Source organism: Indicator indicator, chromosome 5 (genome assembly GCF_027791375.1).
Source record: "Indicator indicator isolate 239-I01 chromosome 5, UM_Iind_1.1, whole genome shotgun sequence".
In the NCBI taxonomy this organism is placed as follows: domain Eukaryota; kingdom Metazoa; phylum Chordata; class Aves; order Piciformes; family Indicatoridae; genus Indicator; species Indicator indicator.
Window position 1 is genome coordinate 28248838 of NC_072014.1, and position 12111 is coordinate 28260948.

At 38.9% G+C, this 12111-nt stretch overlaps 1 protein-coding gene across 1 annotated transcript in view; it reads right to left on the reverse strand.

Annotated features, from left to right (window-relative positions):
* The window catches only part of CNTNAP5 (contactin associated protein family member 5), a 226655-nt gene that overhangs the window by 91941 nt on the left and 122603 nt on the right, over window positions 1-12111 (reverse strand). The window contains exon 12 of the mRNA XM_054381243.1: window positions 10703-10822. Coding sequence (XP_054237218.1) covers window positions 10703-10822 — 120 coding nt within the window. The remainder of the gene's footprint in view (window positions 1-10702; window positions 10823-12111) is intronic.

Sequence of the window (12111 nt, forward strand, 5' to 3'; positions counted from 1 at the left end):
TTTGCTCCATCTCTCAAGTATAGGTAAGCATCAGTACAGCTTCTCAAAAAAACCCTTACTTTTGACTCACTGGTCTAACAAAAGGAAAGTCACTGCCACCACCTCTGGGACAGCAAAAGCTGCCATCATTCAAAAGTTTGCTTCTTTTCCCTGTGCACGGTTGACATAGAGCACAGAAAACCACATTGTCTGCTATAGTTTTGGGGGTTTTTTTATCCCAAAACAGAACAATGAAAAAGACTTTAAAAACTTGGGAGCCTGAAAGGAAGTTTTGAGATTAGAAGGGTGACCAAACACAGCAAAGATCACAGAATCACAGAAAACATCTGAAGATCAGCCAGCCCAACCTTCGACCCAGCACTGAAGGATCAACACTAAACCACACTCCTAAGTGCCAGGTCCACACACTGCTGAAACACCTCCAGGGACGGTGACTCCACCACTACCCTGGGCAGAGCATTCCAATGTTTGATCATCCTCTATGTGAAGAAGTATTTCCTAGCATCCAGCCTGAACCTCCCCTGGTGCAGCTTGAAACCATTTCCTCTAGTCCTGTCGCTTGTCACCAAGGAGAAGAGACTGGCCCCCTCCTTGCTCCAGTGTCTCGTTATGTATCTGTAGAGAGCCATGAGGTCTCCCCTCAGCCTCCTCTTCTTCAGACTGAATAATCCCAGCTCACTCAGGTGCTCCTCATAGGTCATGTGCTCCAGGCCCTTCTCTGAACATGCTCCAGCACCTCAGTGTCTTTCCTATAGTGAGGGCCCCAGAACGGAACACAATACTCAAAGTGTGGCCTCACCAGTGCTGAGTACAGGGGGATGATCACCTCACTGTTCCTGCTGGCCACAGCATTTCTAATACAAGCCAGGATGCCACTGGCTTTCTTGGCCACCTGAGCTCAGTGATGATTCATATTTAATCGACTGTCAACCAGAACCCCCAGGTCCCTCTCAGAGTTGCAGCTTTCCAACCACACATCCTCAAGTCTGTAGCTGGTCATGAGGTTGTTGGTGGGAAGATGCAAGTCCTGAAGAGCTGGTGACAGCAATGTTACAGAAAGAAAAGGAAAAGAGATGTATTCAGCTATCTCAGCCATGCTTTTTCCCATGTCCGGGTGAAGGAGGGATGTGAGGTATAGAGAGGCCCTATGAAACATGCACAAACTCATATAAAACTTGTTACAAGAGGAAGGGGTTACATTCACATCACAGTAAAATAAACAGAACAAGTTTCGTCTTTCAAAAGGATCTCTCTTTGTTTACGTGTGGCAAATAAGCCTAAAAAAATATTCAGATTTTAGTTTCAGACAGAGTGGAAGAGCTAACACTGCTCCCTCCTGCATCTCAGTTCAGGGAAAAGTAATTAACAGCTGGAGGGGAGTAAATTCTTCAAACATTCCAAGAACTAGACCACGTGTACCTGTTTTGTACATCAGAAAACTACACAAAAATAATCCCATTCTTTCTTCTGAAGACCTTTACCATTCAGGTCAACTCTTAGACTTTATTAAAGCACCATTTTCTCTACCTTAAACCTGGCAGAATTTGGAAAAAGATCATACTGTTTTTCTAAAATTCACATGCAGAAGTTTAGCTGGAAATGCTCCCAGAATATAGCTGCCTGCCTCAGAATCAGGTTAAAGAATTACACCTTTAGAGCTTGATCAGTGCATACTCTGAAGTTTACTGATAACAATCTATGAGCTTGCATTTCAGGTGTTCTTCAGGACCTACACAAGAAATGCAGCTGCATTCTGGACATGCACACAGATCACTACAGTTAGAAAGCAGTGCAGCACCTGTCTGCAACTGAGCTCCATGACTTGCATATGTTTTTGCAGAGACATACCTCTGCATGGATTATGTCTATGGCTTTTGAAAATGGGGCTTCAAATACTGTTTCTCTTTCACAATATGAGTTTTTTTTTTTTTTTTTAAGACAAAATGTTCTGGTTTGTTTTCATTATGTTCTTAAGCAGTGACACTGTCATCATAGATGCATCCCAAGTTAAGTGCCACTAGATCCTTCTAGCCATTTCCATATCTGGGAACTGTGAAACTAGCCAGATAAAGCTCTTTTCCTTTAACTCAGCTCTTTTCCTTTAATTCAACAAAGAAGTTGTCATTATCTTTTTACATCTGTCCTCACTGTATGTTTTTTTCCTTGTTTACTCGATTTAATGAACTCTCCCTGTATTTGTGAATTTCTGATGAAAATGAAAAAGCTGTTCTCCAGGCAAAGTTCACTGTTTATTTATACCTTCTATTATTCCACTTTATTATTTTATTACTTTCTCAGCTTGGTAAATTTCAAACCACACACAAGCTAAAAGTCATTCAATACCCAGTAGGGGAGTGAAGCCACATCTTCTACTGCACAACCTGGAATAGTTAAATGCAGCCTTGAAAAGCAGATTTCCTAAATGGTTATTAAATTGTTCCATAATTTAAAGGTGACAATGCTTTAATTTCAGGGTAATGCTACAGCTTTATGACCTCACAGTTTTATTTAACGGTCCAATTTAGTAGGGTATCATGCTGCCTGTATTTGGTCCTAAGAGATGTTTTTACAGCATGGACTGCAATGCATTCAGCACACTTTAGACCCTCCATTTGGCCTCACCCATAGTTCTATCATCTTGCTGGAAGCCTCCAAGTTGCTTTTGATGGCACACAAATTAAATTGTGGGAAATTAGAGCAGCTGCAAAACTGGTTTTCATTGAATTCTGTATTGCCTAATTCTCATTTTTATTCTTCAATTTGAAATATCTTTGTGGAACATATTTCACCGATACAAATTGCATCACTCCTTTGTGATTTAGAAGGTTTGTCACAAAACAAGATTATTCAGACTGATTAAATTGCCAACAAGCCAAACATATGGTAAACCCTACGTGAGAGAGAGAAAAATTTCTCTGAGAACTCATATGATGCATTTGTTTCATGGTGCTTTACATTGAATACCAAATGTTGTCCTGAAAGCTGTACCTATAACTACAAGAGTACCCACAGAAAAGACAGACTGTCCTCCTTCAACACTACACTGTTTTAAGCTGTAGTGGTTAATTAAGACAGTCACTCTAACATACATCCTTCAAAGAATATGCAATTTCTCGTTCTCAAAAAGAGGCAATTTCTCATCACAAACAGCTTTAACTCATTGCCTCCAAGGAGATGTTTTCTGAGCCTCCTGTAAAACCCACCCATTTTTTAAATTATTATTTTTTAATCTACTGCTTTTTCTATCTGCTGGCAGACCCAACAAGGTGTCCTTTAGCAGTTCATTTTGTGCTCATCAGCCACCTCCCAGTTTCTGATTCATTCACTTCAAGTATGCTAACACATTTCTGTGAAAACTATTCCAGGGTGGTTCTCATCTCCCCAGTCCTGCATCCAGTTCACTCTCCAGTGGTCCTGGCAGACTACACCTGCAGGTGTGCATTCTTCCAGGAATGCCTGGAACCATTCCCCATCTGTAAATCCCTCCTGACAGTCAGCAGCCAGCACGAGGGAGTCGTCATGCCTCCAGGTCCCCAGACATGATGCCCCTGCCCTGACAGAGAGGGAAGAGCTAGGTTCCCAACTCTTTTACATCCCAGGCAGGAAGTTTGGTCACTTTGAGCTACACAGTTTGAGGCATCTTAGTCAGAAAAATGACCATGCCAGACAGTTATGAAGGATGAGAACAAGACATCTTGCTGCAACACTTTGTACCCTCATCCTCCATGTTGTGCTGAAGTCCAGTCTTGGCAAAGTGTTATCCTGGTAGCCTACTTCATGATGATACTCCATCTCCTTACTTCCACTAATACAGAGTATCTACAACAAACAGTAAGAAAAATTGAAGCAACAGTCACTGAACTACTTCCTGGTACAAAATGGACACTTCTCCACTATGCTCAGATTTGTGACAATACAGTAGTCCTCTCTGACTTGTCTCCTTCATCTTACCACTAACTTCTAAGCACTGCAAATGTGTCAGAAAAGTGATTAAGTTGCAGCAACCCTTGGCTGAAAGATAAAGGCTAAAGGGAAGTATGTATTGTCACACTCTTCTCTACTAAAGCTTCCTTGGGGGGTCCTCCTGCAACTGTGATAGTGAAGAAGGCCTGCAGGACTTCTCCTGTGATGCTCATCAGAAACACAACAATTTTGCTGTAAAAAGCAAAGCAGCTGCTGACAGCTCAATGCCTTTGACATAATATGAGCACTAACTTGTTTTCATTTTATGAAGTTCTGAAACACTTAATGAAAATTCAAACCAGAAATGCATAAACTGTCAGAGTTTATGTGCCAGAGGACCTGCAGTGATTGAGGGGATAAATTGTAAATCTTTAAAGGCTGTCTTTAAACAGTAGTAAATAATTTGTAAAGGATTCCCATTTGTTTTTTTCTCCAGTGATTAAGTCCATCACAAGTAGAGAGAACAGGCTGCATTAAAAAAAAAAAAAAGAAAGAAAGAAAAAAAAGAAAAGTCAAACAACAAACAAGAAAGAGACTCCAAGAACAACTTCCTTAGGAAGTTCAGAGCTATAAAATCTTCTCTAGCTCTTTTTCAGAATCTTAGGGAGTTTCACCATTTAAGTTCTTGTTCGACAGTTACATAGTGGCAGGTGGTAAAACCAGAATTAAGGGCAAGACAGTCTCCTTTTCCTCCTCTGTTATTGCCTTAGCCTAACTAGCAGCAGTCCACCTTTCCACATGAACGTCTGCCACACCCATGGGAAATGTAACTAGGGCTGAGTTACATGGTGAATTCTTCAAAGTAAAAGGAGATATTTCTCATGGCAATATTGATTCATAAGTTACATAAGGAAAGGAACTTAGATTCATGAGTGGAAACAAAGTGGATGCTATGGACAGCAATGCCACCAGCTCCATGATTATTTTGGACATACTGATGGGGATCCCTACCAGAAGGACTCGGGTCCAGCCAGCTCTGTTTTGTAGTCCCATCTCTTTGTTACTCCAGTCTGCTCCTTGTTCCCAGCAAAGTGAGTAAAGCTGAACCTCTATAGCATTCTCCTCAAATATTACACTGTAAGAGGGACTATTCAGACACTTAAAGTATTTAGATACTTCAGCTACAAATAAAACTTGCATACTCCTGAATTCAACCCTCTTTACATACCATGGAATACGGACTATATGCAAGAATAAAATATTGATTGTTGTTAGATGAATAAAAAAAAAAAAAGGCTAGAGGCAATTTATAAAAAATTGCAAGTATAACTTTGGCAATCTCCTTCATATCTTCTTAGAATCCCTTACTCTGAGATTTAAACACAATTTGTATACATTTTTCTGAGTTGGAGAAAATAAAGCTTTACATTTCTGGGATCAGGAAAACAGGCAATATTTGCATTTTGAGAGGATACTGCAAAACAGAGATGATCTGCAACAAAGACAGATATCTTTTTGTTCATTAATGAATTTTTCATTATGGTAGTTTCAAAAACTGATCTTGGTCTAGCAGTAAGACCTTGGATAGGGATTCATTTTTCCCCAATCTGTATACCTGGAAGACAAAAAGGGAAAAAAACAAACCAAAACAAAACAACAAACAAAAAGACAAACTATTTGAGGACTGGCAAATATTTGGGAAAGATAAAATTAACCATTGATCTTGTCATGGCTATTTCTAAACATTATTGATTTGATAGCTCAAGATCTGCATACAGTAAAACAGCATCAGTAAAGAAGTACAGTGGCAGAATGACTCAAGTAAGCAAATCTTTCAGGTATCAAGGGTAAAATTTACTCTGGAGGAGATGAGGAAAGGTTACTAACAAACACTTTCCACACAGGATAGCAAAACAAGTACATGGATGTAGCTCGCATGTCTATAGACTTTGGGGAGTATGATTATTAGCATTTAAGTAGTACTCCAGACAGATCAATAGATTTCTAAGCAACAAGAGAAAAAAAAAAAAAAAAAAGCTTCACAATGATAGAAAGGCTGTCAGACCAGAGGTTCAGAGGGTCCATTAGATGTTTTCTGTATTGATTACTATCAGTCACTTCAGTGGGAAGCGAAGATTAGTTCAATTGGCCTAATTATCAAACAATCAGCCTACAAGGAAAATTTCTTTCCCAGTGCTGGTGGTTATTCATTCCTCCAAAGCATGACAGGATACATTCTCTCTGTACTTTACGCAAAGTAGTGTGCGTGCAGAGTACTATAGATGATGGGAGAATCCTGGTAAAACAAGCAGAGCTAATTCACATTCCTGTGCAGGATCCTGAAAACAGTCTAGCTATGTTCTTACTGTGCTGAATGCAGTCATCCCAAATTAATAATCCCTGAATGGACCCACACAAATACTCATGGTGTCTCTCAGAGCATCCAGCAATATACCATCATAGTTTGGTCACATAGATCTAGTTCACTTCCCTCACACACATGTGTATTTGATGTGGTTTCCTCAATGTTTCTTAAAATTGATGATTTTTTCTGTAGATGTGACTTTGTTTTGTCTATAATGGGTATGCAAGGTGAAGAAAACATTATGTTAATAAGGTGCTGTCTTTATTTTTTAATTTATTTTTGAGTTCGTTGTCTTTTACTGTCATTGAACTGCCTCTTTACTCCTGTTGTAAAAAAAATGCAAATGAATGTTGCCTCTGTTATTAAGCCCCATTCATTTTGGGTCTTCCCAATCTAAACAATTCTGGATTATTTATTTGTAACCTCCCTTTGAACAAATATCATTCTATGCCTTTAATTAGGTATATTGCTGTTCCTGACCAGCTTCTATTTCAACAACAGATTTTACTTTTAGTACAAATAAACAGCCTTCATGAAAAGTCCTTCTAAAGCACAGCACATACTCTTCCCTCTTCCTGACCAACTTAAATAATAGCATGTCACCTACAATTTTTGTCACCTTGATTTTTCAGACATTTCTCTAGACAATGAATAAATATATTATCTACTCTGGTATTAGTAAATATTCTGTGACACTCTACTGCTAAATTTCTTGCCATGCTGAAAACTGGCTTCAGTTTTTTAAACACATTCTTTACCTTTTTTCCTCCCTGCAAAAATTCCCTTCCCTTATTTCTCTCTCCCTCTTTGTACAATTGTCCAATTCCCCTTCAACACACAACATTGCAATTTTCTAGTTACTGCAGAATTTTTATTTGGCAGTGGGCTGTTAAAGTTGACCAGATGCAGATAAATCACTGGACCCACAGACACAATACTTTAACTTGCAGTGCTGATACCTCCCATATCCACATCACATATTGGATGTCTATGACCAGACATCAGTATGTAAGAAAGCTGGTGTTAATCTGCCCCAGCTAATAACTGGCTGCAAAACGAGATCCCTATCTGTTTAATTACACAGGGGAAAAAAAAGAGAAAAAAAAAATAAACAAATGTAAGTGAACATTAAGAAACAACACTGTTCTCTAAATGCAATGATGCTGCTCATTTCTGATGATCCAGTTCTTTCTTTGAATTCAACCTTCACAGACTCAAGGCAATGACATCTGTAATTCCCAGAAGTCATTAGCTCACTGCTCCTATACTCTTAAAAGCACTAAATGAGTCATTTCCCCAGATTTTCCATTACACCTCCAAATTCTTCAGACTGAACACATTTTGGGCATAAAGAGGTTACTGCTTCTTGAACTGTATACAAAAAGAACTGTAAAGCTTCATTTAGCCCAGGAGCCCACCTCTGCCTTCAAGGATAAATAGATACCCAGGGAATTGAGGGAAGGCAAAAGGTTGTCCTGGAACTCATTACTATTTTGCAATAGTTTTTGTCTCATGGCTGCCTGAGTTAGCAGCTGCAACTATTAACTTTGTGGCCAGGAGGTTGAGGAAAGTGATTCTTGCTGCTCTACTCTGATCTAATGAGACCTCACCTGAAGTACTGTATCCAGTTCTGGAGTCCAAGGTACAAGAAGGATTTGAACTTGTTGGATTGGATCCAGAGGAGGGCTACAAAAATGATCAGAGGGCTGGAACACCTCTTCTATGAAGAAAGGCAGAGAAGGTTGGGGTTATTCAGTGTGGAGAACGGAAGGTTCTAGGGAGACCTTGTGGCTTTTCAGCACTTAAAAAGGGCCTGTAGGAAATATGGGGACAGGCTTTTTTTAGTAGGGTCTGTTTCAACAGAACAATGGTAATGGTAATGGTTTTTAACTAAGAAAGGGTAGATTTGGACTAGATATAAGGAAGATATTTTTTACAGTGAGGATAGTGAAACACTGGCACATGTTGCCCAGAGAGCTGGTAGAAGTGCCATTCCTGGAAACATTCAAGGTCAGATTGAATGAGGCTCTCAGTAGCCTGATCTAGTTAAAGATGTCCCTGCTCACTGTGGGTGAGTTGGACTAGATGGCTTTTAAAGGTCCCTTCCAACTCAAGTCATTTCTATTATTCTATGAACTAAACCTTCACATTTAATTGCACCTTCTGAATCTATGAGACAAGATTAGGGCTTTCTCCAGTCTGTGTATTCACTTGCTGTTGACACACTGGTGTCATTGATGCCCTGTGGTAGTTAAGTTTCAAGCTGAATTACTAATTGCACTAGAAAAAATAGAACAAAAAACTCCCAGATCTTACTATCTAATAATGTAGTTGTCCTTTGGTTCCTATATGATGAGAAAGAGAATCAATCTCTGTTTGCTTTCTCTGTGCATGATCTCCATACCTTCCTCTAACAGTTCCCTTCACCATGTTTTTCATTTCTTTAGACTTCAAATACATGAAACCCATTCACGTTTCTGACTGTCCGCTTTTCTTTTTTCTTTCACAGGAGGTGTGATATGGATTTATATCACTGAACTGTAAAAAAAAGGTGACATTTTTCCTTTGTTTCCTCTATGTTCCTAATATAACAACATTTTTTCTTATTATTTTCCCTGATTATTGATGCTGTCAGAAAACTCCTCAGAAGCATTATTTAGAAAGGCTAAGAAATTCAGAGTTATTTCTTCCATACTTTTCACTTATTCTATTACTAGGGTGTTTTTGGGGTTTTTTTGGTAACAATAAGGTATGTTCCCAGAGAGACAAGAAGATCTTGGATTAAAGTACCCAAACCATATTTAGATGATACAGAAGCATAACACAAATGTACCTTAAACTCTCTGAATAACTGTAAAATAGTTAATTTCTTTCTGTGTTTCAGTCCTCTTTTATGCAATAGGAACAATGACCTTCCCCCACCCCAAATGAGACATTTAGGGGAAAAGAAGAAATACTAAATATGAAAGATTTTCCAGGCTAGGAGATTCTGTCATTTTTCCTATCTCCACTTTTCTTGTAACCAAAATAAAACAAGAATGTCAGCAAGTTCATTACAGATAGAGAGTAAATTAGGTATATACCTTCTGGATTTATGCCAGATAAAATTAGAGGAAAGCAGATGCTTTCTGCAAGGAGTTTGTCAAAAATCCTACTTCTTCAGCAGAGATAAAAAACACTGACAATGTTTTGATCACATATATTTATATGATAAATAATAAAAATGAGCACATTTTCCATACTGGAGATCAAGGAAGAATATTCAGACAGAAATGTGAAATTCTGTTTCAATTACTGCGAGATTCAACAACAGTGAAGGAGACACGTCTTACTAAATATTTGTTACACTTGAATAAAAAACATACTTAATAATTAACTTGTGTGCATTTAATTAACATAATGACTGCCCAATTACATCAAAATGAAAATTTAATTTGAGACACTTTAAGTACAAGGAGATTAAGGATAAAATATGAATATCCTGAGTCCTTAGTTTTCAGGACTGAGCATGGAGGTGATATGTGACAAAGTAACTTAACCTGAATTAGCAATTTATAATAGGTAATAAAACATTCTTTCATCCACATCTGGTCACAGGAAGTGAGAAACATTAAATAGTAGACAATCTATGAATTTTCCTCCCCATTACAAAAATAAAGAGCAGAAATGATGCTCTGCCATCTACTCCAATCCACAATACAGGCTAACCAATCTTTTCTCATACCCTTGCATGACAGTCTTATATGCAAAATGGGACCTGCTTAAGGGGAGAGTTTACCAGACAGGTACATTCATTTGAAACACTTCTTATTGTAAAACTACAGAACTGTAAGGCTGAAAAGTCTCAACCAATAAGTCACCTGGCCAGGCTCTTGCTCCACTACCTGTCTCTTTGGTGTCCCTCCTCCTAACAGTCTTCTCCTCCATACAGATACTCAGGACAATCAAGGTTTCTATTTTCTGTGACATCAAAGGCAGCACAGTCATATGGAGAGAGGTATTCCACTTCAGACTAGAAGTGTTTACAGATAGCTCAGTGCAAGGAGTTTCATAGTCACTCCCAGTCCTAGTGTTTTAGAAAAGCAGATAAACCATTCAGTTACAAAAGAAGGTTTGAATCCTAAGCTTCCTCATATTCAGTGAAAAACAAACATATTATTGAAAGTTATGATATTATGAAAAATCCATCAGCAGCACCCTCTGTAAGGTGTAAATACCACTGTAAATACCACTTAGCAACAGTGCCAGTCCTTCAAACCAGGTTCAAAAATCACATTTACATCATACTTAAGGAAACGAGTCGAAACTCAGTTACTACCAGTTCTCTGCTATTTCCCCAGCTATGACTGTGTTGTCTTCTTAGCAACACAGTGATGGACAAATCGATAGTGTTAGAGTTGACATGAAGCATGGAAGGCAAGGTAAAGTCATTACCTGTTATATTGCAAAATACTCGGAGTGGTCCAAGAGGTCCGCTTCCATCGGAGTCGATGTAGAAGAAACCTGACGTCTTCCCTTGGTGTCGGTAAGCCTCACAAGATTGTTCATAGATGGCTTTAAAAGAGAGTGATTGCATCACAAACAAGGAGAAAACAGACACATGTTTTCTACATGAGTACTGCTTCAGTCATTGTCATAAAATAAACCATCGGTTCACTGCTGATTAACATGTGAAAGAATTTACTGCATTTGAACCCAATTCCATGCTCTAAACTAGGCATCTATTTAACTGTCTCCTTGAACTTCACATATGGTGGCTTTAAGAGATGTATTTGCCCTATTTTTGGATGAAAGTATGCAAATACTTAAGTAAATAGATATGAACACTCAAATGTCCACCATCTAGTTACATATATACGCCTATGCATCCCCATAATGATATTGCAAGGACATACACACATACATACACATACACATGACTTAGCCTCAAGTATTGTCAACACAGATGACAGATATTTTTTGCCAGTCCTCAGCTACCCTGTAGGATATTGGATCTTTTTTCCAAGCCCCTTCAACTCCTCAGGCAGCAAAGCAGTACAGTTAAACTTGCTATGGCACACTATCTGCTGTGCTGAAGTTATAAATATAACTGCTAAGTTCCCTATGCTTTTCACTTGGGATGAACTCACGATTTGCAGAGCGAGTGCAGAGAAAGCATTTCCTCATCATTTCTGAAATGCAGTCCCAGCACCTCCTGCAGAAGGCAGCAATTGTTCTGCACCAGCAGGAACAGCTTCTCATTCCCATTCCTGTGCACACAGACTCACATCCCTCCTTTCCCTTCATACTGAAAACTAGTTTCTCTATAATGAAACAGCATTTGGAAAGGCTTTAATGGTCAGCCTGAAGTAGCCTTGTCTGTCATTCTGAAGAATGTGGTACAGATAGTTCATCACTCAGATTTTCATGAAATGTGAACATTTCTTCACTTCTCCCCCAAAAAGCAGAACCATAATTCTAGGGGATCCAATGACAAACTGGTTATGAATTAGGAGTCTCACCAGCCAATTACTTGTACCACTCAAGGAAATATGATTTTCCATAGTATGGTCCTCTCCTGTCCAGACATGTTTAGCAGGCAGAACACTGCTAAGTGCTAAATATGCACAGCATTACCCTTCCTGGAGTTAGAGGCTGCTTAAGGCACTCAGCACCTGGTGAGACAGTGCTTTAATTAGTATCCATCCTATAATAAATAGAATTAAGAATATGTCTTCCTGGCAGTCATTAGCCTGGTGTAGAAAGCACTGTAGGAGTCCAGAAGATCTTTAATTCCCCCTTTAATTCCCCCCCCCTAATTTAGTATATAGAGTATATACTAAATGCAAATAAGGTAAAATCCC